The 27,914-nt window shown below is 31.0% G+C and overlaps 1 protein-coding gene across 1 annotated transcript; it reads right to left on the bottom strand.

Moving 5' to 3' along the window:
• Nucleotides 1-233: 233 nt before the first annotated feature.
• Nucleotides 234-27,914, bottom strand: LOC148625064 (thioredoxin domain-containing protein 16-like). The gene is made up of 20 exons (XM_088568303.1): nucleotides 27,546-27,914; nucleotides 22,561-22,643; nucleotides 20,240-20,394; nucleotides 18,171-18,292; nucleotides 13,765-13,855; nucleotides 12,942-13,098; nucleotides 12,393-12,556; nucleotides 10,591-10,672; nucleotides 8,957-9,161; nucleotides 8,310-8,465; nucleotides 7,711-7,939; nucleotides 6,264-6,400; nucleotides 5,853-5,937; nucleotides 5,333-5,471; nucleotides 4,669-4,829; nucleotides 4,365-4,455; nucleotides 3,024-3,117; nucleotides 1,284-1,421; nucleotides 939-1,027; nucleotides 234-594 (listed from the first exon to the last, which is right to left on the bottom strand). Exons 1-20 carry the CDS (start codon nucleotides 27,712-27,714, stop codon nucleotides 385-387), a joined length of 2,757 nt encoding a protein of 918 aa, XP_088424429.1. The 5' UTR covers nucleotides 27,715-27,914; the 3' UTR covers nucleotides 234-384.

Below are 27,914 nucleotides of genomic sequence, written 5' to 3'. Positions count from 1 at the left end.
TTTTACCCAGCTTAACAATATCTACCTGACTATTTAGAAAAAAAAAACATAAGTAAAAAAAAGTCTGATTGATCATAAAATACAGTCAAACTGTCACATAAACAGAAACATTCAAAGTTCTTTTCATTAAAATCTTATTTAGAAACAACCCAATTAAACTCATACAGAATTGAATTGAACATTAAGATATATGATATTAAATCTCTATGCCATAAAAGATTGGCAGATGAAATCTAAAAAAAACAACTTTATTCCACAAAAATCAGCTGATATGCTTCAACATGTACCTGAAATTGGGAAATAAATGGCAAGAAGCAAACAAGAAAGATTGTAGATTTCAGACAGAGAACTTGACAGTACCTAACCTAACAAGCCCCATAAAACTTATAACTCTGTATGTTTTAATTTTGAAGCTTTGGTTTTTTCCTCTGGCTTATGTGAAGATTCAGGTTTAAGGGAAATAACTCCATCAGGCTTATGTTGAGATTCAGGTTTAAGGGAAGCAACTCCATCAGAATGAGAATCTTTGTGTTTTCTTCCTCCTCCAGCTTTATACAGTCTAGTGTTGTGAAGTGCCATCAGTTCTTCTCTAATCTGTAAATACATGTATAATATAACTGAAGATCAGAAGTTGGTACAAATAAACCTGTATTGATTAATTTGTTAATAACCTCAAACTTGACATGTCTTCTTTATGTGCAATTTTGTCAAAAAATTTTATGAACACATACACAAAATGTAGAGTGCTATTCAGATAAGCATTTTGTTTAATTCTAGAAAATATATACTAAAGGCAATGAAATGATAATTTTTTTTTCAAAAGGCTTCTGAGGAAAGTCAAAACAGTGGAGAAGGCCTAAGTATGAAAGTAACCATAGGGTTTCATAAAGGTTTGGAAGTTATTCCTAACCATGTAATAATAGATAGTAACTGCCTACCTCATCTTCTGGGTTGTCAACAGTTTGTCCATCTTCATACTTTTTTCCCTCAGCTTCTATATCTATCTCTCTGCCATGATGATCAAATCCTTAGAAAACAAATACAATACAACCAGTCATCCAAAAATAAACATTTGAGACGTATGTTTTTTAAAGCAGAACATTTTAGTATATGAAACAAACCAAAAATATTAGGAATGATCAACCTAAAATATCTTCCAACTCACACAAAACTATCAATTATTATAAAACTGTTCAAAATAAGAACCCATTTCTTTGTTAAAAAATTGTGCCTAGAAAATAAATTTCAATGTACCACAATTGTGAAAGGAAGTTAATGCTGACCTATGCCTTGTTCATCCAATACATTTCTTTCTGCATGATTTTGTCTCTTTCTTTTTTTCTTTTCTCTCTCCTGATCAATTAATCGAAGGAAGTCATATCCTTTTGTCTTTGGCTTCCAATCACCTTGCTCTAATACTTCTAGAAAAACAAGTGTCATAACAATTATAGTCAATGTATAAAACAAGTTAGAAACCTGTGATTTGTAAATCATTAAATGTATGGTAGTAGCATAAGTGATCTGTATAAAAAAATATTTGAATATCCTTTTCAAAAGCAATCAGAATTAAAATGGACCATTCTTTAACATTTGTTATAATTCTTCACAATATTTTCAGCTAGTATTTATTCTAATTACTGCAGGCTTTGAAAGACATTTTCAAGTATAAGAAAACAAGAGGCTCCCAGGAGCCTGAATCACTCACCTGGTTAAATTTTGTCTTTCAATGGCAATAAATTTAACAAGAGTTGTCTAATAATTTTGACTCAAGAAGACTTTGGTAGGACTTATCAAGAGGACCATTACATGGCTTAACAGATTAAATGAATATTTGACCAAATATATATCTCATCATGCTTAACATTTTTACTCTATGTCAGAATTTGGCTAAACATAATGGTTTTTGATATATGCGAAAAACTACTGTCTGACCCCTGTGTTCTATTTTTAGTGATGGTGGCCATGTTTTTTGACGAATCAAAAATCTAAACATAAATTTTGTGCAAGATACACCAAGCAACATTCATACCAAGTTTGATCCGAATTGGTCAAGTAGGGGCAGAGGAGAAGATTTTTGAAAGAAATAACATTAAAAATAGCAAAAAAACGTCAAAAAAGGGCAATAACTCTTCATTGGCTTGACAGATTAAAATGGAAATTTGACCACAGATAGATATCATCATGCTGAACACTTTTACACTGTAAAAATTTGGCTAAACCTAATGGTTTTGTAGATATATGTGAAAAACTAGTCTGACCTCTATGTTCTATTTTCAGTAACAGTGGCTATGTTTTTTGACGAATCAAAAAAACACAACTTTTGTGCAAGATACTCAAAGGAACACATGTGCAAAGTTTCATATAATTCAGCTCAGCAGTTTCAAAGGAGAAGATTTTTGAAAAGTGTTAACAGACAATGATGAAAAAGAAAAAAAAACTGTCCCAAATATCAATTAAAAAAGGTCTAAATTGTAATAAAAAACTGCACTCAAATATAGATTGGTTACAAAAATGAAAAGGAAAGACAATATAAGATTTTTCAAGACTATATAAATATTAATTTGATCTAGGTTTGTTGTGGCTTAGGCAAACTAAGTGAGATCAATGCATGTTAAAAAGGTCTGACATCAGGATATTTATTGGAACAGAGGGAATAAATAAAATAAGATGTGGTCTGCTGAAAAATAATTTGATATACAAATTATGAAGTACTGCCATTCTTGACAGTTATACCATTAAAATCAAAGACAATAGTTTTCTTTCTCATAACTTCTAAAACTTGGTTACATTAACTTTATGTCAGTTATAGAAACATAATACTGGTATTTAATCAATAAGTTTTATAGCCACTACGTAGTCAAAGACATGCCATAAAAATTTCACCCTTCCATGATTTCTAAAAAAGAAAGGTTCCTTGTTGATATAGTCTCAATTATGTCACTTGGATTAATTTGTCAATTCTAGATCACAAGAAATTTTTGTATTGATGATCTTCAAGATAACTCTAACTTCATGACACATACTAGATGGTTTAATGATATTCCTAGTTATTTCAAGCAGCCAAATTGTTACACTCTCTACAGTTGGATATTCATCTTTGAAGTTATACACAGTTCCCTGCAAAAAGAATTAGTTTTATTAAGAGTAAATTGAGCCTAAAAAACAAGTAGAATTTTGTTCAACAATCATAGTGGAGTTTCTTATACAAGTGAGAGATGTATTTTACTTCTTCAATCATGAAAAAAAAATTGTGCCATATTTATGGTAATAAAGGCATGAATAGAAAAAAAAAATCAATGTTTTAAACTAGAATGTCACAAGATAGTCATAATGAAAGGGAATTAGTATCAGCCAGTGTCAGAGTTTTCACTATATAATACTGCAAAAATTCAGTCATTCTACTATATATGTATATATATCATGCATTTTTTTAAATAAATATAAATTATATATCATATGGTATATTTTTTGTATATACATTTTCAGTGATTGTTGAAGTCTGTATAAAATGCCATATCAACTTGAGACCTCTACATTACACTCAGAGCCAACAGCCCTCGGGGTGATATTTGGGTCTTGGATTGATATGGCATGAGATACAAGTTTTAGGTGTAAGTTTTTGTAAGAATCAGTCAAAATGGGAAAAAATCAGAAACATGCATGTCAAAAACCCACCAATCTGACAATTAAATTTCACTCAAGGATGCTATCTCTATTTGAAAAGGCCATTATTTGATCTCTGCATCACTGGATTTGCTCAGAAATTTTTCAATAGAATCTTAGAAAAATGAGGTTTTTGACAGAGTTATCTGTCCTTGAAATGTTCATTTTCAGTGCATTTCAAAGAAATTATAACTCGATGGTCCAGTATGATATGGAAAATTGTGTCTGTTTTCCTTGATTCTGATGGTGCAAACAGTCAAATTAAACTTTCAAAATGATGGGGTTTTTTTATACCATGTTTCACCAACTGCCTGATTCTTACAGGGACTGACAATTAAATGTAATTTACAGTTTCATTCATTCTTGGTACAAAGAAGTTGTGTATCTCATAACTCCCATAAAAACAAAATCATTATTAAGTATTTTTTATACTACCAGCATAGGTAAAGTGGTATTTTTTTTCAAGTTTAATACAGGCAATTGTCACACACATTTGAATATTGCTGTTCACCAGAATTATCATTGGATATCTTTCTGAGAGATGAAGAAATTATTGAACTATCTTCAATGAGGCATTAAAATATCTTACTAATAAGAGTTTAAATCCTAGAGTTCATTTATACTTTCATGCAAATCATCATTTTTTAAGGAAGTAAAACATTTTCTTCAAAAGTTTTAGAAAGTTTTTGAAATTAACTTACATTTTTCAGATTAACACATGATATAGCGGGAACAATACTGTCCTTGTCGTAACCTTTAAGCACTGATCTTCCGATGGTAGATGGTTCAGCACTGTAAAGTATTCAATAAATTGTTTAATAAGACGTTATCTTATATATGTGCTTTTCCTGTACCTTATGGACCAGTGCACTTTTAATATGGTACATGTATTCATAAAGAAAGAAAATATGTGAACATAGCAAGGATAATCAAAGTAGTAGATATGAAACAACTAATATTTTGTATTTTTTACCATAACAATCTAACTGTTAAGTAAAAACTTACTTCATCAATACAAACTGCAACATGGGGAAAATCCCTGTCAACACCACATCTTCCATAACACCCCTCACCCTGGCAGATTCTTGGTAACTGTCTAGAAACAGGATCACTAAAGGCTTTCCTTGTTTATACATCTTAGGAAACCACTCAACTGTCAGTTCAGGCTATCAAGGGGAAACAAAAATTAGACAAAATTTAAATATTGATGAATTGTTACTAGCCTTTTAAAGGAAAAAAATGTGTCAAAGACAGATATAGCTGGATTGCTGTAATGTCAGTAAACAAGAAATAGAAGTACAACAGACAAGAAATCACATCCCACAATATGAGACCTCATACTGAAGTAGTGCACCAAATATCTTGTGACTGTTGCTCAGAATAATGTTACAGAAAAAATTTCCCTGTCCCCCATCACCCATCTAAATGACATTCATCATTCAATAAGCTGTTTTGAATGAGTGTGTATGCTCAGCAAGTTTTCTGTCAAAATGGTATATAAATTTAACCTGCATGTATTTTTCAATAGAACTTATATAAGCAATGCTTCACAAAAACAAATTTTAGAAATTAAATATCAAAATTAATAGTTATAAATATTTCTGAATGTAAATTTCAAACATTTCAATAACATAAGGTTAATAAATATAAATATGAAGAATAAGCTTACCAGTGAAGGAATACTGGATTTGATTATAAACTTTTTCAGTTCATCAGCTACCATATTTCCCTCATACACAACTGTAGGTTTCAGCATGTCAGATCTCCTCATTAAGACAATGGAAGGAACCTTAAATTTGAAATCTGGTCTGAAATAAGCAAAAAAAAAAATTACTTTTCAGCATTATTTTTCCAAATATTTCAATTACAAGTCCATTTAATATTCAGACACTTCCTGTATTAGAATTGATTCATGGTGTAGAAAACCCATCTAATAAATGATGCTTTTTCAGTCTTCATATGCTATATCTTTACATAATGAGTCCTTTCTAAATTTTGAAGTGCATTTTTCCCACTTAATCAACCCAATCATAGCTCCTGCAATGTGACAATTTCATACACAAGTCCCAAGATTAACAATTAACACTTTTAACATTTTATGGTTAATTTTATGTTGATTTGAGTGCCTTTAATGCCCCTTCTCCTTTTTACAGTACATGTGTGTATCTGTCTTCCTATATTAAGCATACATTTTACTTGCATCCCCATCTTTATTGAGAGCAAAGGTAATAGAATCTTCCATCTGTCCAGCAACTTCAGAGAAAATCTTTAGTTCTGAAATAAAAATTTGCTCCTTGACTTTCATAATACAGTAAAAATAAAACGAAACAATTTCTCAAAAAAAACCCAATTGAACAGCCATTGAATGTGTCTTTGTAATAAATTACAAATATCATTTTGATGATTGATTGATTAATTGTTGTTGTTTAATGCCGTTTCGGCGACCAGGGCCATATCACGGCAAGAACATTTAATTAAGGAAAATATCATTTTAAAGAACACATTCTATGCTTCATTTTTTACTAATGTGGTTTAGCTATAACACAGAATGATGGTCATTCGACCCGAAAGTGAAACCTCAGCACTTTTTAATTTTCTACCTTTCTTGTGTTTCTTGTCAAGTAACGCCATGACAACAGTTTCCGAGGCTACTTGTAGTCCATTTGGTAGCACTCCATTCATCAAGTTCATCACTGCTGAGGAATCTTCCAACATGACTGGATTAGTCTGGTTAAGACTGGAACAATGAAATCATGGTTGTTAATCTATCATTTTACAATGTAAAAAAAAACTAGAGAGCTTGAATTGCTCACCTGGTCAAAAATAGTCTTTTTACCTTTTTAAAGCTTGACTCTTAAACCTACTGTACTATTGTCACAATAATCATTTAATCAATAGACAGCATCTAATTATCCACCCAGTTTTCATATCATTAAATATGGGGTAAATCTCTTATAGTCATTTTTCACTCTTCAAGGGCAATAACTCCAACATCAATCAACAGAAGTTTTACCACTTCTTGGTCAAATGGACACCCTCTATAAAGTATCAATACACACTGACCTAAGATCTATGCACAGTAAGAGCATAATTGTATGTATGCTGATCATAAATAGTCAAAATAAAGCTGAGAATGTGTACTTTAAAATCACATTTGTAACTTACTACAAAGGTGTATGAATATTGTTTATATGTGTAAGTAATATGCCTCCATGCTGTCAGCAGAAAAGGTAAAATTGTAGATTTTCAGAATTATTTATTTAAGTCAATTTTGTAAAAAATTTCTACAAACATTGAACCAATAGCATACTGATTTTGAAAGCCTTTTTTCCCAAGCTTCACAATGGTATACAACATTAAGATGTCATTTGTCCTGGGAATTAACAGTTCAACTTTAAAAACTACTTTTTTAACCTGTAAAGTAATGGAAATATTAAAACTGATTAGTGAGACCAGATCTTTATGAAAATTTTGGCAAAGGTCTGTCGTTCAATCTTTTAATAGCGAAAATTTGTTAATCCCATTGGTTATTGAGTTATTTCCACAAATCCTTATTTTTTTAGAAATGGCAGTCATGTTTTTCAACAGATCAAAAATGGCCACACACACAGGTCAAGGATATCCTAACAAATCAATATTCGGTTACAATCCATCATACTAGTAGTCTCAGAGGAGAAGATTTTCAAAGTTGGTAATTCAGGAAAAAAATCCATTTCAGGACCAGATAAAAAATTCCCAGACACAAATTTTTAAAGAAACCATAAGGAACATTTAATCAAAGCTTGATTACAAACTCTGTCCAGTACTTTCAGAGGAGAAGATGTTTAAAAAAGTTTACGGACAAGGATAATGACAACGAAGGCAAAGTGATGACAATAGTGAGCTAAAAACTCAAGTGAAGTTTCTATATACTCCCAAACAATGTTTGCAGGGGGTAAAAAATATGGTGACAATAGCACTGCTATCCAGCAATAACAAAGTTTAACCAAAAGCCTTATCCAACCTAAACCAACAGTTTAACTTAGCTGTTATACAATGATAACTTACAGTTTAACTGTGGTGACAACAGCCTTGCTATCCAACAGTCCTTTATAGTCTTTCCACATCTTCCCGTTACGGTATATTCTAACAGTAGGATAACTTATTATCTTCTCTTTACCACAGACATCTGTCCAATCATAGCAGTTCACACTTGTCAAAGGTCGTGAGAGGTCAGTCTCAATTTCTTTAGAGGCATCAGCATATGAATACAGAAAAGCCATACTTTTGTCATCAACTGTAAAATAGCACAATAATCTGATCTTTAAAAATCATGATAGTTAATATTTTGCTATTATATAAGAATTCAATGTGCATTCATGTATCTGAAAAACCTACACAAATCACTGGACAAAAAGGACAGTTTGAAATGGAAACCATTTTCTAGTTTATGGGAGCCTTACTTTTAACTTTTCCAGCTTAATGCATATTTTTATTCTTTTTAGGCATTTGTGATAGCAAATTAAAAAAAAAGATACCAATAGTTGCAACCTTGGGTGTTTCATGTAGATAAAAAAAACAACAAATAATTGTGTCCAAATTTTTGTGAAAACTATCAATTTAGTTCATGCATTTTAACCACAAAGGCATTTGCAAGTTACACTTACATGGCAAATAGAAGAGAACAAATACTAAGTCTTTGTTCTTTACAGTAGTTGGGAAGGTTTGATCTGTCAGAGCATCTATCAAGTCCACTTTAGGGAGTTTTCCTCTAGCTTTGGATTGATACACAGCTTCAGCTACTTCATCATCTTGTGTCTCAACTGTTAAACATATACACAAAATACATTCATGGCATGCTTTTATCCTTTTGTATGTTCATATTCTTAGGCATACGAACAACTCATGAATAAAATACAAACACAATAAAGATTATAAATAATTACTATTAATTAATTTGGCATGAAACTCTAAAACTTTAAAGAAACTTTAAACTGTCAAACTTTAAAGAAAGCTGTTCTTGTGATCACAGATACCCCTGTATTTAAGTTTTCAAAGTGATGAACCAAATATATGAATGGTAAATTCAATATACACCATTGTCAAACTTGGCCCATATATATTGAGTTAATAGTTCAAAGGAAATTGTTTCCTTAATTACCATTAGTATACTAAAAGTGTGAAATAGAATGGACAGACATAGAGACATGGAAAATCACTGCACAGCTTGACTTATCGAGGATAAAAAATAATTAACTGTGAAATATTCATCTCATCATGCCGAAAATCGAACACTCATGCCAATGATGCTTACCAGCTTCAATGTCCTCTTCAGTAAATTGCTCCTCCTCATGGTACTCCTCCTCTCCCTCTTCCTCAGAACTCGAGGTAACAATACTACCATTGTCCCCCTCTGAGGCAGACTGACCTGGAATCACTTGGTTATTGTTAAGAATGTCAATTATGAACTTGTGAATTTCTGATATAGACCAAGATCCCTTCATGAAAATTGGGTCATCCTACAAAGGGAAAAATAGAAAAGTTAAAAACTAAGAAACTAAATTGTGCCATGATCTTTCTTATGCTCATTCCAAATGAAGTTTTAATGTTTGAAAATAAAAAAGAAGTTTTCTTTTCATATTGTATATGTATTATTTTTTTTCTCATATTTTTGTTGTAAAAATTAAAGTTTTATTTTCCATAATATAATTCTTGTATCATATATTTTATACACATAAGGAACTTCTGGAATAAAATTTCAAATCTTTTTTATTTTTGTGTTCTGACCTATACCATATATATAGCAAAAATTAAAAAAAACACTTCACTAATACAGTAAAAAGAAAATGTGCATGTACACAAGCGTACAGAACCTAAAAAAAAGGATCATTAGTTCGAGTTTGCTATAAAATTTAAAAAAAGAAGACGATTCATCAAAATTTTCTAAGTGTAATAAATTTCAATATTTCACATGCTAAATACTGGTAACTATTTCGTCTTCTTTTTTAAATATTGTGTTTAAAGACATTTTTTTTCATATTGCCATATATTATTTGATGTTTATACCAATTGATGAATATTCATACTTTAAAAAGCATTGATAACATGAGTTGAGTGTGTTTGTTCTATATAGTGAAATATGGGAAAGTTCTATGAAACAGAGGGTTGATATTGAACAGTGTATAATGTAGACACCATTAACACCACATGCAAAATTATTAATTAATCCATCCATTGGTGCCAAGATAATAATAATAAAATTTTGGAGGGACAAATAGAATGATGTACTGACAAGATGATTCCAATAGACATGTACCACCCAAACTTAAATGGGAGTACATCACCTATAAAACAAAGTAGATATTCAACTGGTAGTCATAAATAATCAAAATATAATCAAGTAGATATTCAATATTGGTAGTCATAAATAATCAAAATATAATCAAGTAGATATTCAATATTGGTAGTCATAAATAATCAAAATATAATCAAGTAGATATTCAATATTGGTAGTCATAAATAATCATAATATAATCAAGTAGATATTCAATATTGGTAGTCATAAATAATCATAATATAATCAAGTAGATATTCAATTGGTAGTCATAAATAATCATAATATAATCAAGTAGATATTCAATTGGTAGTCATAAATAATCATAATATAATCAAGTAGATATTCAATATTGGTAGTCATAAATAATCATAATATAATCAAGTAGATATTCAATATTGGTAGTCATAAATAATCAAAATATAATCAAGTAGATATTCAATATTGGTAGTCACAAAATAATCAAAATACAATCTTTACTTGAGGACTTATTGTGTGGGACATGTTCCATACAATTTTAGTTTTTGTTTCTAACTACATTTTGATTACTTGTACTCTCTAATTTTTATCCAATTACCCTATGACTATATTTCTGTTTCTTTTCATAAACTTACTCTTTCTTTAGCATGGTAAGCAAAAGCTGGTAGCTTCCCTTTGTATCCAATTTCATCTTTTTCCTCATCTGTCAGTTTGTCCCTGGAATATAAAGTTAAAATTGTTTAAACAATTAAATACTATTATCATTTCTCTAGGAACCCATACCATTATTTGTCCTTGTCTTTTACATTTTCTCAAATTTTATTCTTTGTTCATTTGCATAAAACTTCAAGAGTCGAGCCAACTTAAAAACAACTTCTTAGTTCTCAGTCCCGTGTCCTCTCTTTTGAGGGTGCCACATTCCCAAATTATATGGCCATTTCAATCACCTCCCTAATAATTTTTTTCTGTCAAAGAACACTTGAAAAGTCATCCATAAAAATCTTTTTTGCAGTAAGATTAAAATGAAATAACTCCCTCCTTGGTTTTCTTAAAAACGGCCTACAAAACAAGAAATCAACATTGAACATTCAGACTTCTCAGTACTAGCATGTCTTTACATTACTAGTTTGTTACAGTTGTTGATCATATTACAATCTTGCTCAATCCTGACTTAAAGAGGAACGTGGTACAGTAGATTCCGCTTAATTGCATAGCCTATTTGCCAGTAAAAATTATGCAAATAACCGGGCTATTCTTATAACCGAAATTACGATTTTACCGGAAGTGTGAGTTCAGGTAAGACGACGATACTGTGGATCAACCAGGGATATCACTGTTCAACATTTCTGATCTGGTATTTAATTGTTATAGACCTTCTCATTGTATTATTCTTTTATCAATGAATAATAATATATATTGTGTTTATCTTGTTTCTTGACCTTCTTTACGTTGTGTGTATTTATAAGTAAAACCACGTGTTTCTCATCTATAAATAGTCAAGTAATTTCCTGACCTTTCTATGAAAGAAAATCCCATATTTCATATTTCAGCCAGGATTCAGTGTAATATTCATCAATGTTTGCAGTTTCTGGGCTTTTGAAATGGTCTGTGCGTTTTTAGTCCTCTGTTCAATCATCATTGTACACTGATAGTTGTGTATTATACGTGTCAATGACCTCAATATATTCCTATGAAGTGTGGATAGTATGGGGCACCTTAGGGTAGTTGAATTTCATTAGACATTGTACTGAATGAATGATGACTTTTAATTTTCGGTTGATATTTTGCCTAGTAACCCAAGCTCACTAAAAACTGTTCACCTCATTAAAGAAAATTAAATTTACATTGATAATCATTTGTAGTCGGAAGAATTTAAATAGGGACAAAAAATACCCCAAGCCGTACCCCAAGCCGCATCATAAGGTGATGTTTGGTATGTCGTCAGAAGCCATTGTTGGCCTAGGTGCTTGTTTATTTTAATGCAATTAGAAATCATTTAAATTGTCTTTTATGTCCATTATGTTTTTAATCCATTATTAACACCTCCTGATTGATGATAACCTAGTTTTTACAACAATAAATATGATTGACATATTTATGACCCGAAGGCTTAAAATAGAATTTGAGAAACCCTGTCTTTACCTTGATGAGGCAAAATTCTCTATGCAATAAACCGAAATGCACCTGCAAGGCCTATGCAAATAAGCGATTTTTTCCCTAATAGAATAATAGGAAATGGTTTTGTGCAGGTGAAAATTATGCTAATAACCGAAATATGCAATAAAGCGATATGCGATTAAGTGTAATACTAATCGCCTCAGAAACTTACATGTCAGATATACTTTTGAATTTGTTAAAGGGTCAGATTTATCCTTACTTGACCTTGAAATAGCCTTTTTCAAGGACAGTAAAAATATGAATCTTCAATCAAACTTACATATCCACAGCTACAATGCCTATGATGGAATAGAAGGCATCAGCAGTACTTTTGGCAGCAGAAAGAGCTGCTACCTCTGATGCACTGTCATAAAAGAAGAATCCCACTGGCATACCTTTGTCATTGTAGTAAGGTATCTCACGGCCATTTCTTGGCATAAAAAACTGAAAATAAATACAAGTGTTTCCTTCCAAATTCTTAATGATAAATAGATCAAAACTTCAATATAAGAGTACTTTATAAATGTAAATTGTTCTGGTATCTGAAAAGTAATGAACAAGAACTTGCTACTGCTCCACTAAACCTGAAAAATCATAAAACATTCTTAAATCCTTTTAAAAATTTAATGTATCACAAATCAAGTGCACCATTTTTTTTATAAACTAGATTAGAGGTAACATGTGGTGTGAGAATCAGTGATTAAATAGTTAGTGATCTTCATAATCTCATGTACATTTAATCCATTATAGACATATTTGACACCAATCTATCGAAATATAAAGTTACAAGAGTGTAATAACATGAGCATTTCTGCCAAACTATTCTTACCACTGATGGATAGGTGAGTGTTTTGACAAAGTTAGCTAATGTTGCCAGATCATATTTCCTATTGAACTTGATATGTGGACACTTATAACCTTTCAATGTATCATCTTTACAACGGAGTACCCAGATTGATCTTTCAACAGAGTCATACGGACTGTCTCTGAAAACAGAAAATTGACATTAATTGGCAACTTTATTGAGTATCTTTCATTCTTATTTCCTAATTTTCTCTACCTCAGACTACTGCCTTGATATAATAAATTATCAGCAATTTTCAACAAACAGAATAATCACAGTTTTAAATGTATCAATAGAACATCAAATCTTGCCCTATCAACACACTGTAAAATTTCCCATTTCCAGCACAAATTTGTATGTCACAGTGTACAAAAACTTTTTTTTAAAACCACCATAGTGTAATTGTCAATAGATAAATAATATTTTCTTATTAGTTTATTAAACGACAAAAAAAAAATTAAAAGCAATATTTAAGATTGTAACAGTGACAAATATTTTCCTGAAATTTTTTGAATGCTAATAATTATAAAATCCTAATCAAATCATAATTAATAACTGTAAACGTATCAATTTTCGCAGTTGCTAATTTTAGCGAATTCTATCAAGCAATCATATCTGAAAATATAAATTTTTGTGATTTCAAAAAATGAGCAGTGCTGTATAGTGTGAAAAAAAAATCAGTTTTTCATGGGTTATATTTTTTAGGTTTTCTGTCCAACGCAAAAATATCGAAAAGTATCACACTGCCAAAATTAATACATTTGCAGTACTATATAGTGTTTTGTAAAATGGAAAGCTTCATACATACTTTAAGTCCTGGATAGCCTGTTTGTTGGTACACACAGCAAATTTGAACTTGTCTTGGTATGCAAAGGCTACCTCCATAAATATCCTGTGTTCTGGAAGAAAAAACAGAAAGATAATCTCAAATATTCTTTTTTAAGCATATGAAAAGCTCAAAAATAGGCAAATTCACCTTATTTAAAAAAAAATGTAGCTCCATGAGTAAAACAATCATGATCCACAAGTTTTTTTTTTAAAAATGATTTACACAACAATTTTTTCTCCTTTCTTTGATTTGAGACAGGCGATAACAACACATAGGATAAGAAGGTAATTTACCTCAGTTAAATATCACAAAACTATTTCCCTGAAATAGTTACTCCTGTTAATTGCATAATTTTCTCAGAAAAATAGGAATCCACTGTATATAATACACAAACTAGAACTATAGTACAAACTGATGAAGTTTCTAATACAAAGGACCAAATAAAACATTTTTTTTCTTTTTTTCAATTTCAAAACTTCTTATTTTAAGGTCATGACTCTCAATCTAAGGCCACCAGTTGTTTCTAGTCTACCAATGTAACATTCTATATGTACCAAGGTACTTGTTTAAATCTGAAGTATTAAATGTGAGTTTTTCATAGATACAAAGCATCAGACACATCCTGGTCCGAATATGAATGGCTCAAAATCGTGTGTGTTGAAAGATACTTATTTAGGAAATGATGGTTGCAGTTAGGAAGTAATTGTTTGAAATTTTAGCACAAATACTCAGTATGTGTTATAGGAAGTCTCTCATATTCTCGAAGGGTGAGGCATCAGCAAAATAACTTAACAGAGTCAAATATAATAGGAGAACAAATAGCTCTCATAGACAAAGTCAAAAACCATATTGTAAAAACAATAGGCTCACAGAAGCCTGAATTGCTCCCCTGGTGAAATGTTTGCCTTTCAAGAGCAATAACTTCAACAAGGAGTTGGCTGACAATTTTGACTCAAGAAGACTTTGGTAGGACTTATCATAAGGATCATTTAATCAATTAAAAGTTCCCATCTACTATAGTTTTCAAGATATTGGCTGAAAACTGTTAACATCATTTTCGGCCCTTAAAGTGTAATAACTCTAACAAGGAGTCATCCAACAACTACGATCCCATGTAGAGTTTTATTGGCCTTATCATAAGGACCATTTCAGATCAGATATTTCTATCTATCATAGTTTTCAAGATATTTGCTGAAGACTGTAAAAAAAAAAATCATTTTTCACCTTTCAAGGGCAATAACTTCAACAAGGAGTCTTTCCACAATTTCAGTCTCAGCAGCAATTTATAGGCATTATAATAAGGATCATTTCAGCAATTGAAAGAATGGGGATAAACCTACTGGTTTTGGATATTTATGAGAAAAATTTCTGACTGACCCCTTTGTTCTATTTAAAGTAACAGCAGCCATGTTTTTGATGGATCTAAAATTCCCACATCAAGTTTATGCAGAATACCCTAAGGAATAATCCTTCTAAGTTTGGTTCTTATTGGGCTGATAGTTTCAGAGGAGAATATTTTTGAAAGAAATAAAATTAAAAATAGGGATAAAATATCAAAAAAGGGCAATAACTCCAACAAAAATCTGACCATAGACAGATCTCATAATTCTGAACACTTTTATCCCATGCCAGAATTTGGCTAAACTTTGTGGTTATGGATATAAATGTAAAAACTTCTGTCTGACCACTATGTTTTATTTTTAGTAACAGGGGCCATGTTTTCAACAGATCAAAAATTTCCATATCAGTTCTATGCAGGATACCTCATCGAACATTCATACCAAGGTTCTAACTGGTCAAGTAGTGTCAGAGGAGAAGAGTTTTGAAAAATTGTTACAATGAAGGATGATATTGGTGAGCTAAAAATGTACTACCTTATTAACTGCATGCTAATTGTGGTAATTCAACCCTTTATATCACATAACCCTAATCTGGGAGCAGTAGATTATCAATTTTGAGACTATGCCAAGTAACTTTTACAAATATAAATGTCCTTCCATAATGGAGAATGTAAAAATCTTTTACAGTTGTTGATTTTTTGTGGATTTTGTGATATGAACATATTTGTGGATATCAAATTTTTGCAACTATTATTGTTAAATAGAATAAAAATATCATTTTATGTGTACTTTTTTTCATACTTATCTGTCTTCCACAACATTGCAAATATTAGTGCCAAACAAAAATATTTGTCTATTGTATGCCTGTAATACCTACATAGGCAAATCAAGAAACATTCTTTAAGTGCAAGTTGTGTAACTAATACAACATAAACAAACATAAGAACCTAAAGGCAATGTGAAATGCAAATCAGTTATGGTTTTTCTATAAAAACACATGTAATATTTTTTTTGACTATAAACCAAAGCAGTTTACATTTGCTATACATTTGTACTAACTTGCAATTTACTTACGATACTGATTATGGCGAATTTTACTAAACTGATATATATGAATCCCTGTTTGTGTTTCTGTGAGAGTATCCCATACATGCAAAGATACATCAACAGGTCCATTTTTCAAGTTATTTAATTTTAATGTTCATGACCTACCAATTAACACTTTGAACTTTCATATATTATATAAGAAAAAAATGTTCACACTTCATTAGTTTACAAAAAGCAGGGGCATAGCACCAAGTATGGCAGGCACTATAACAATATTTTTTTGTTGGTTCAGCATGCTGTATCTGAAAATCTAGTCAAATTTCTTTTAAAAGGGTATATGACTCAGTAACTAATTAAAACAAGTTCAAACATTTGTTTTATAACTCCTGCCAAGATTTTACAAGAGTAAATTCTGAAATTACTTGGATGTTATTAAATAATGTCAGCAGATTGGCATTGTAGAATAGATCAGCAATTACAGTGAATCAATCATTTCATTTATCTCAAATGAAGCAGAAGGATATAATTAGCAAAACAAAAATGATAAAATAATGAATGTCTTGTTACTAAAGCATGCAACATTTTGCTTGTATTGTGGCAATTAGCAGGCACAAAGTAATTATCATTGACCCACCTATCCATATAAGTCATCAGAAGTGGCATCCAACACCATTAAAGAGTGCTTTAATTTGTATGGTCTTATTAAAATTTTTTAAAAGCTCAATAATAAACTTGGTCTGACAGGCATCATTCATAGATCATCTAAGTAGATATAACTTTATTATATTAATATGAGCTTGTCTTTGACACAAAGCTGTATTTTTTAAGGTGTTCTCTGTGTCCCAGACAGGCAGAGGTTAAAACAACACTTGTATCTGCTGAGGAAATATATAATAAATTTCTAGACTCATGGAGCCTTGGTTTGATTGGAAGATAGAACAGCCACAACAAGATGACCTACTAGAATATATAACCTGAACAATATAGACCAAAACCTGTTCAATCTTGGATTTTATTTTGATCAAACTGATTTTTTTTTTTGTGTCCCATCCCATTTGTCATTTCATCATCATTTCATGTTCATTTTATCATCCACTTCATGTTCATCGCCTGAATATAGCTGAAATATTGCTGCTCGGGCGTTAAACCCCAACAAACAAACAAACAAACAATTTCTTTTGTCTACCACAGAAGTGACATTTAAAGAACGATTTGAGGGTGTTTCTTCAAAAATCAGAAGACGCTTACCGTACCGGTGCACCTGGTCCATGACCCAAGTTTTTAGTAGAGTCCATTTTGCTTATTGGATTGAGATCTTTCTACACATTCTAACGTATTGATGAGAGGTTACTCCTTGAAATACGTGTACTGTCAATGTATATTTGTTCTTAATAATATTTATTCTAAAAGGAAACAATTTTATAATAATATATGTTCAGACAAAGTGTACTGTTTTTATAAAAAAAAATACAGTGCTATAGAACTGTCCAAAATTTTCAGCTTTCCATGTAAAAGTTAGAAATGAAAATTAACTATCACAAGACAGAAACCCCTCCACTATTCTTACATATAAAACTTTTCTTCTGCTTAATTTAATTTTCCAAAACTATCAGGAAATGGGAATTCTAGTCCCCTCTATTAACCAATGTTACTCTGTCAAAAGGAATGATACAGACAAACAGCTTAACTGCAATTTCTCATGCAATCATTGTTTTTATATACAAATACAAGGTGTCAAATACAGCTGTGCTTTATTTCGTACATGTACATTTTTTCCTGTATTTTTAGGCCATGCCCATAAAGATAGTTATAAATCTAGTGATTCCCCATGTATATGGTATTTCAACATGAAATGAATCTGATGATGCACAATACAGACCAACCATAAATCTTAAAACCTACCTACTTGTATACAAATGTATTTCCAATACCTTACGGGGAGTCAGCATTTCAAACCAACAATTGCCAGTAAATTATGTAAACCTGAACTATACCTACCAAATGTTCCAATAGCTTTCTGGTAAGTAAACAAAATGTCTTTCTTCCCTTTATATTTTTCCTCAAACTCTCTTCTCTCCTCTACAGATTGTAGAATAGGGACATCATGGATCAACACCAATCTGTAAAATGTGGCCAAAATTTCAAGAACTACTGCATGGGCTCATGTAAGCATATTGATTTTTTTGCTATTTTTGCAATAGACATATAGCACAAAATACAATATAAACTAGAAATACTGTGAGCTCACAACGAAAATACCCCTGCTTCAAATGGACTTAAATGTAAAACACTTGCTAGATTATCTCCCTTTACCATCATCAAACAGTAATTATATTCCTTCATGCAATTGTACATATGATAACAAACATTCCTATAAAATTTTATAAAATCCCTTGAGCAATTAAGGAGTAGCCCTTACAAGGTTTGAACATGTTAAACCCACATTGGATTATCTCCCTTCGGATTCCATTGACAACAATTACATTCCTTCATACACATCTACATATGATACCCAACCTGCATATAAAATTTCATCAAAATCCCAAAAGCAGAGTAGGAGTTGTGCTTATGAGGTTTTAACATATGAAACCCTTAATTTGGATTATCTCCCTTTGGAGCCCTCTGACAGTAAGCAAATTCCTTCATGCACATCAACATATGATACCAAATCTTCCTATAAAATTTCATCATAATCCCTTGAGCAGTTCAGGAAGAGTTGCATTTACAAGAAATGTGGACAGACAGAAGGACAGGCTGACAGATAGACAGGGTGATTCGTATATACCTCACCAAACTTTGTTGGGTATAACAAAATCGCTTTTCAACAGTACAAAACAATAATAATTTTCAAAACTACAAATACATGTATTGATTCCCTTGATTATATTCACTGCCTAAGCCTCTGATAAAAATCTATAGAGTTGCACATACAAGATATACATGTATGGACAGATGATTAGACAAATGGATGGATGAATTCCTAGTATTCACTCCCAAAACTTTGCTAGTAGCAGTATAATTATTCTCTCATCCATGAATAAACAGATGAAATACAACATGAAGATTTCACCAATAGCACCAATATACATTCACCAAAATGCATATCTCGGATAAAAAGATGCACAATCCAATCAAGATTCCCCAGGCATTTCACCACCCAAATTTTTTTTTTCAATTAACTACGCCATTTTTCCCTACAACACTGTAATTTCAACGCAACACAAGCATCATTTTTTAGTTAAGGTTCTACTAAAGTCAAGACCTAGGACATTATATATAATTAATTGTCAAGATAATTTTAGTAAAGATATTAAGAATGCAATTATCATGTTCCTGAGAATTTTTGTTATTGCTTCTTTATACAGTATTCTATGTCTTTATTTGATACCTTCCTTCACAAAACATGATACTACAGTAATATTTTGCTAAAAAGAGAAGTGTAAAGAAGAAATTTTAAAATAAATGTACAGATTTACCAGGACAGATTTTTGTCCAGAAATGCAAATATGCTGTAGCCTAAATATCTAGTGCAGTGCAAGCTAGCAATAATTTGTGACAAATAGCCAGATTTTAATGAAAATTTTAATATTTTGTTTATTGGTAGGCATAAAATATCTCAATTCATCTAAATTTAAAGAAATGGCAATTTTTTCAGGAAAATAAATGCTAGCTTGCACTGCATAATACATTCAGAAACAGGACTATATTAATTTCAGACCTCAAATTTAGTTTTGGACAGCTGTCAAAATTTTCAGCTGTTTTGATTTATTTTATAATATGTTGTTTACACTTTTGTTGCTAATGATATATAGAAGTTATGAAACATTTTTTTCTAAGTTTGACTTGTACTTGTGTGTTAAATACATATAAAGATGCATTTAGCTAAATTTAATGCATAATAATACTGTGACTGAAAACACATTTCATTAGGGAATGTCCTTGATATTGACTTTAACTGACCTTAACTTTGATGTGAACTTAAATTTTTGTTCTATATGTCTCTGCATTGAAAAATCTGAAGAAAATTAGTGTTTTAAATATAAAATATAATTATAAAAAAGCCATACTGTAACATATTAGACATTATAGAATTGACATCAAACATAGTTTCCAGCCCAAGTTCCAGCAACATATGGCCACTACGATAGGTATAAATGTTAAATTCAGCATTGTTTTCATTGCACTTAGGTTCCTTGGATTCTGGAAGATTTCCACAGTCAAACTATAACAAAAATCATATTATGAGTATAATGGTTTTCTGGATGATTTCAATCAGAGTTAAATATAGTAGCCTGCCCGCCAGCCCTAGACTGGCTATTTTTTGGCTGGGCTGGCTAATTGTAGGAAAAATTTATAAAGCCATATAGTAGATATATAGAAAAATTGTATTCAGGACTGGCTAGAATTTGAGTGAGTTTCCTACCGTTTCAATATATGAGTGCAGCTGTACCAGTAATACCATCAGAGTATACCGGTACATTTTGTATTACTATTTTAAAATACAAATAGTTATTATTTTTGGAGAAGACAAAGTAAATGTTGACATTGTGTTTTATATTTATAATTAAGAAAAAGATAGTGCATAAAAGCCTTTTATTGCCCAGATAAGTTGTAGTTGATCTACTGAAATTGAGGGTTTTAATCACACCATCTTGGTAAAGAATTCCATGCTGATGAAATAAAAACTGTCATTTACTTCCTGACCAGTGGTGTCTCAAAAGGATAAAAATGGGTATTGCAGGCAACAAAAATGTTATTTTTACACCAAATTTGCACAAAATCAATAATAAACTTCGTCAAATTTGCGATGCAAATTTTTAGTTGTTCCCTCCACGGAACTTGTACTTGTACCACTGTGACATCTGTGGCAACACCGCCTGCACAAAGTCGGCCAGAATATCGCAAAAGTACAATTAAGTGGACATTTAGAGAACAGTGGAAATAAGAACTATCCGTTTTATAAATTTCCGGATGAGATAACAGAACAAGAACGTATTAATAAAGAAACATTTTTTATTCAAAAGTATAAACCGAAACTTAACCGACATTTTAACTCTTGAAAATAAATTAGTAAAAATATATAGAAGTATAATAAATACAAGAAAGATGAATAATGATAGATTTTTTTACCAAGACATTATTTATAGCTGTACTATTTATAGTGAACGTCACTTTCACTTTCACTTTAATTATAACGTGACGTCGCCAAATAACTCTTAACATCTTCAACCATGATTATCTGCAGAAGCGGTGAAACCGGTAGGAGAGGAAAGATGTGACTTTATACATTCATTTGTGTGTTTTTTAATTGTATTGTATCTATAAATACAAAACAGTGCATTTCCGACTTCTTGTTTTTCACTATTGATTTCAGTCTGTGTATAAATAAAAAAAATTAGAATCTAATGCTGAAGGAATGTGTTAGTTTACAAAAGTCATATCGTCTTCACATATGAATTCAATGTTCTATAACTATTACATTACTTGACATTGAAGGCTTACATCAATAGAGTTAATAGTTTAACACAATACTCTACAGACTGTGCATACCAATATAATTCAGTTATTGACATAGTAGAGGATCAACTTCTGTATTGCTAGACTTAGGAACTGAACTATCTCCATAAAGACATAGACTAAGGTCGAAGACAACAGCTGCTGTTAAGGAGCTCAGTGAACAAAATTTCCCCATAGGATATTCACAATTTTTCCATTCTGTTCTCTTGTTCATATGTTTTTGGCTGAACTATCTCCATTTAGACATAGACTAAGGTTGAAGACAACAGCTGCTGATAAGGAACTAAGTGAACCAAATTTTTTGATTGGATAAGATTTCCCCATTCTTTTCTCTTGTTTATATATTTTTGGTGATGCAAGCCAACAGATCACTTACAAAGTTCTAAATGAAAAACTGACAATCAACTTCATCAAGGAATAGTCACACCAGCAAGTATATTTCAGGCAGCAGAAAGGTTTATTGGAAGACCTGTTGATACTAGATATTTCAATAAACATTATTCATAACAATTGATTCGATATCAAACATGCTGTAATTATGTACAGCATGTTTGATATCGAATCAATTGTTATATATATATGTAAAGGGTAACAGAACAATCAATGTACATGTAATCTTAACACTATATTATGTAACTTCATAGTAAAAAGTGAAAAAAATACATGTACTGGAATATGTACTGTACTCATTGGTGAACTCAGGCCTAAATATCATATTAGGGCAGGAAATGATCAATATCAGCCTGACACCCCTTTCTTCTAGAACATCTACCCTCTGGATTTCATCATAGTACATAAACTAAATGACAAAGTAGGGACATGTACTGTTGGGTTGCAGAAGCTTTGAGCTATGTATTAAATTACAACATACCAATCCAATTTCAACACCATATAATTTCAAATATTCTGCTGTCTTGTCAAGCTCCTTCAGAAATCCTCTCAATCTTGGAATTTCTTAAAAAAAAAAAATTACATGTACATGTAGAAAAGATAAAGTCAGTCAGCATTTTATAATTAACTAGGAACATCTGTGTTTTTAAATGCACAATGCATATTACTATTTTTTTCTCCCAGTAATTGTTAAGTAAATGTACAAAATGTACATGTAAGTGAAAATTGAAAATGAAAGTAGGGCATTGCAATGTGAAATACTGTATGCAGAAATTAAGCATGATTTCATTTTCATTTTGTTTGCTGTATATACAAGTAAGACAAAGTGTTAAATATAAAAACCAGTTGAAATTATTTTTATTCATTATACATATCTATCGAACTGTTACACACATGAATCAAAACAGAAAATCAGAGACTGAAGTCTTCAAAGTTGCTAATCATCAAATACTCACTGTCACTGATTTTGACATACTTTAAACATCCAAAATGGTACAAATGCGATATGTTCGATATAAAATAAGGTGACTTCCACTTAAAAACTTGGTTCCTTTGATAATATTGTGTACTCTTTCGTAACTGTAACCGTTATGACCCGAATGGCTATATATATATATATACAAGTGTCCTGGTAATATATATGACCTTCATATAATCAATTGTATGAACTATCACCTGTGTTTGAATCGGAAACTGGGTAATATTACATAAATTCAATTCTAACTGATCATTTTATCTTTTAATGTAAATTCCTGTTCTAATACAAGCAAAAAACACACATACATGTGTATGATATGTTTTAAAAAAGGTATGTTATAGCCATCTTCGGGTCGCTTCTGATATTGACAGAGAACCAGTTTATGAACCAAATTTAGCAGCTGGCAATGAATATTCATAAATATCGGGGCGTGCTAATGTATATGACCTATGTAGTTTTGTAACTAGACTCAGTGCGTGAATCGGAAACCGGGTTATGTTCAAAGCTAACTGATCATTTCATGTAAACTTCCCGTTCCCATACAAGCAAGAAACACACGTAGAACACATGTGTATGATATTTAAGAGGTACATTTTTTTCTTGTATGAAGCTAGAACTATGACACTGTGGCAGTGAACACGGCGAAGATCTGCTGGGTTATGTGGCATGTAACTACACATTAATGCAAATCATATGCAAATATTCAATACAGAAATTATGAGTGCAAGTAGTTGCTAACACTATTAGCGACTTAAAAACAGTTATTTTGCAATAGGAGAGTTCTTTATGATGTCATTCATCACCTGTGATTTTATTTTGGTTGGCAGATAATCCATTGAGTGGCATGGGGCATCAATTTTAAATCATCATAACTTTTTCATTTTTTAAAATAATTGAAAAATTCTTTTGGTTCCCTAAATTGCAAATCAAATTCTGTTTGTCCATGGAATTTTTAAATATATATTCAGTAATTAGACAATATGAGCATACAATTTTAATTATAATTTTATAGGAAATCAGAGGTTTACATGTACATATAAATACCATCAAAAATTTATTTTTCAAGTAAAAGAGTTATAAATATACATATAAGATATTAATTATTTTATCTAAATGAAACATTTTACAGAACCAAAACTGATTATACAACATTTAAGTCATAAAATTTTGAAAATAGGAATTCTCATCATTGAATTGTCAATTGTTTATTTAGTTGTTTATTTGCCAACCAATTTGTCATTTAATGATATGCCAATTAGTGAATATGACATCACTAATGAAATTGGCGAACTCTCCTATAGTAATTAATGTAACATATTTGCTGTTCAGTAAACATCCTATCTAGTGGCTTAATAAACAATGACGGGAATATTAATGGCTTAATTGTCATACATGTAACTTTACTTTTAACAACTTCAAATTAGTCCTTATATAGACCGATTAAATTTATAAAATAATACATCGTACCGCTAAGCTTCAAATAAGTCTTTACAAGTCATGGTTTGGCTGCAAAATACTTCCTTTTATAAAATACTGAATAATTAAGTTGTGAAAATTTTTAGTTTCCAGCATAACTGTTGACATTTTTTAGGTTAGGAAGGCACAATGTATCAAAATCAGTATTAATACTTTATTTTAAAATTTGTATAAAAACATGAAAACTGTTTTAAATTCTATAGTTACTACACAATACATCTAGTCTGATTTTAAGAGTATTGATACTTGGTAAATGTGAGTTCAATTTGAAAAATGATGACAATAACAAGTTTCTACTGATTTCTTCTTATGTCAATAAAGGCTTGATACAAATAATGTATTGGAAGTATCAAATTCAGGAAATTAATTCCTATCAGAGATATATGGTTTCATATTGTGTAACACCTGCAGCCTGTATGTACGATCAATAATTTTATATTAGAGAAATTATATCTCTGGAAATGACTTCACATCATTTGTAAATCTATATTGTAACAAGTGCAATAGATTCCACAGGATAAATTCAGCTCTTTCATTAGTTAATAATTACATGTATTCGAAGAATAAGAAATGAAATACTGCATAAAAAGTTTCCTAAAATGTGTGATATATTTTTTCCATATCATAGAATGAAACATTTAATAGTTCATTACTGTATGAATGGTTGGTTCACTCACAAACTAAATGAATGCCTCACAGGCCTTCATAATCTAGAAAAAGTTGTTCTGGTGAACCAAAGTACACTGGATATTTACTGTATAGATTAATATAAGGCCTTTTCAATATTGCCCTTGTTACATGTATCAACCACAGTTCTTAGGGGCAATATTAAAATACATGTATATTTATACCAGTAATGAACTATTTACCCATTTTTCTTTTTAATGAAAGAAAAATCATAACGGACAAGAAGATAAAGTGATTGGTCTATTCTGTTGATTCTTTCTGTTTTTGTTGCATTTTATTTTTCTCAGTGTGTTTAGTTCATCGCTCTCTAATATGACAGCAGATGATTTATTTATTGGAAATCAATCTTTTTCAATTGTTCTTACTGCCTGATATTTTTCCAACGCAGTCAGTATTGAGTTCGCTTTGACATCATGTGACATCCATGATACTTAACCATGGCAATGTAACCAATATAGCTAACCTCACATTTCATTGGACAACTGTGATATCAACCATAAAATTTAAGTCTCCCATGGGAGCATTGGTGTCCAGAATATATTCGATCAATTTTACATATTGAATGATTTTTTTTTATAAATTGAATAATTGGAAATAGTTTACTTGTTGGACCAATAAAATAATTGAAATAGGAAACAAAGTACTGGGGTCACACAGTACACCAATAAAATCTCAATCAGATTTGGGTATCAACAAATTGAGAATATGTGTCTGCTTTCTTTTTTAAAGATATTACTTGTTAATACTGTGCTACTTTCATGATACTAAAAACAACATTATGTCAAGTCAACTGTAATGTCGCCAGTTAACAGGATAATATTTTGAACAATAAAGCTCACAAGAGGGGTGATAACTTGTTCATAAGTGGAAAAGGTAAATAACTCCTGAACAGTAAATACAAGAAGCTAATAAAAATAACATCAAACTTAGCCTGCATTCTAAGGTGCACTGGTTTTTTTAAAAAAACTTGAAAATAATTTTGTTAAGCAGTAATTTAATTATCACCTTGAAACAAGAGTGGGATGAACTGACTAACAGATAAGCAGACAAACATAAGTTTATTTACCCCGACTCATTCAGTTGACAATACTGATTCCAGTGGAAGAAAACTTAGCATTATAAATACATTTACAGTTCTGAAATAAGCAGTCAGGCCAGTGGTACATACACTGTCACAGCCATTTCAGTTCAAATGTATATTGGACAATGACTGAATTTTTTATACAAAACAAGCAGCTGTGCCTGTGGTATGTAAAGACAAGGCCATATGCAGTTTGGAATTTAAATCTATATGAATGATGTACAAAGATTTGACTCTGTGACCATGGCCTTTGATCTACATATGTACATGTACATGCACAATACTAAAATGGGTTTCAGATTTTCTTAAGGGTTGAGCTCTTATTAAAGTGTAAGGTTCAGTGATCTAGGATTCTTATTTCCCGTACCCGGAGCAAGTGAAATTTGGGTCAGGGAAAGTTAGGTACTTAGTTACACTTTCCCGAGGTTAGTTGATAACTTAATATGCTGCAAGGATTTGTTTTGTTAGGAAAGCAGTCATTGACTGTGGGAAAGTTGATTTAATATGGATTTTTCAAGAGGAAACCTCAATTTATGGAAAATCCTAGAACACTGAAGGTTCATGATTACACTTGGTCAAAATAGCTATGTTTTTAACATGCAATTTACATACATGAGAGAAGAAAAATGTATTTATCCCTGAAAGTTTTAAATAAATGGAAGACTTTACATGTAATTTTAAATCATTTTTTTTATCTATAATCTAATTTCAATCTACCTAAAACTTTAACTTCTACATGCTGCACTCAATCATGTATAATTTGGTCAGTTTTATGCTTGAAATAAACATTTTGACATCGTTTAATCATGAACCTAATGGATGTAGATTCTGGTGTATGGAATTCTGGCTTGAGGGTCCAGAGTGACAAGAAGGACAAACAGATTGCAGTGTTATTGTACAAATGTATGTACCCAAATTGAGCAAAGTAGTGGAAAAAGATTTCCAGCAGTGAAATTGCTCAAACTGTGGTAATGAGTGGGCAACACATAAATGGAAAATTGTAATGACAGTTTTTGTCATCATCAAACACTTGCAATATCCAGCAGTCTCAGATCATGGACTGAAAGTACCAAGGCAATTCTTCCCAATTTCTATATTTGTTTCTTCAGGAGCATTTCAGGTAGCACCTGTCTCATATTATCCATATCAACTTAGTTAAGGACAGAGTTAAAAAAACAACAAAGTAAGACAAAAAAACTACTAAGTAATTAATATTTTTTAAACAGATGGACATGAATCTTACCTCTTTTGTAATAGTATACAGCTGAAACTTCACTCTTCTTGCGAAGGTTTTCTAAATCTGAATCATCTGTAATTTTTTTCAAATGCTGAAAGTTCATTTCCAGCACTGATTTGCACCATATTTCAGTGAACAATAAAACAAAAACAGTGAACACAAATATGGGTTTCATTTCTTGTTGCTCTCCTAACGTGTCAACAAGGGTTTTTCAAATCTTTTCTAAATTTAGCAACACTTAAATTTTCATCCAATACAGATTTAACTAGTGTCTGAACTCCAATGTGTTCCTGGTTCAGTAGTCTCTTCTCCAATCATAATTTATCCAGTCAACTTTTTCATTCATTCGGAATCTATAGGAGGTTTTCGTACTAT

The sequence above is a fragment of the Perna viridis genome, chromosome 2 (genome assembly GCF_037379345.1).
Source record: "Perna viridis isolate PV_CMFRI_1.1 ecotype Kerala chromosome 2, ASM3737934v1, whole genome shotgun sequence".
NCBI classification, from domain to species: domain Eukaryota; kingdom Metazoa; phylum Mollusca; class Bivalvia; order Mytilida; family Mytilidae; genus Perna; species Perna viridis.
The sequence above is the reverse complement of the archived record's forward strand: the minus strand, read 5'-3'. Positions and strand labels throughout refer to the sequence as shown.

What these genes read in the sequence shown, in the direction of transcription:
- LOC148625064 (XM_088568303.1), bottom strand. Translation starts at nt 27,714, where the DNA reads ATGAAACCCATATTTGTGTTCACTGTTTTTGTTTTATTGTTCACTGAA. An exon ending in CACTCACCTATCCATCAGTG is followed by an intron (nt 12,557 to 12,941) that starts GTAAGAATAGTT and finishes ATTTATTTTCAG; the next exon opens with TTTTTTATGCCAAGAAATGG. An exon ending in AATCCAGTATTCCTTCACTG is followed by an intron (nt 4,830 to 5,332) that starts GTAAGCTTATTC and finishes TCCCCTTGATAG; the next exon opens with CCTGAACTGACAGTTGAGTG.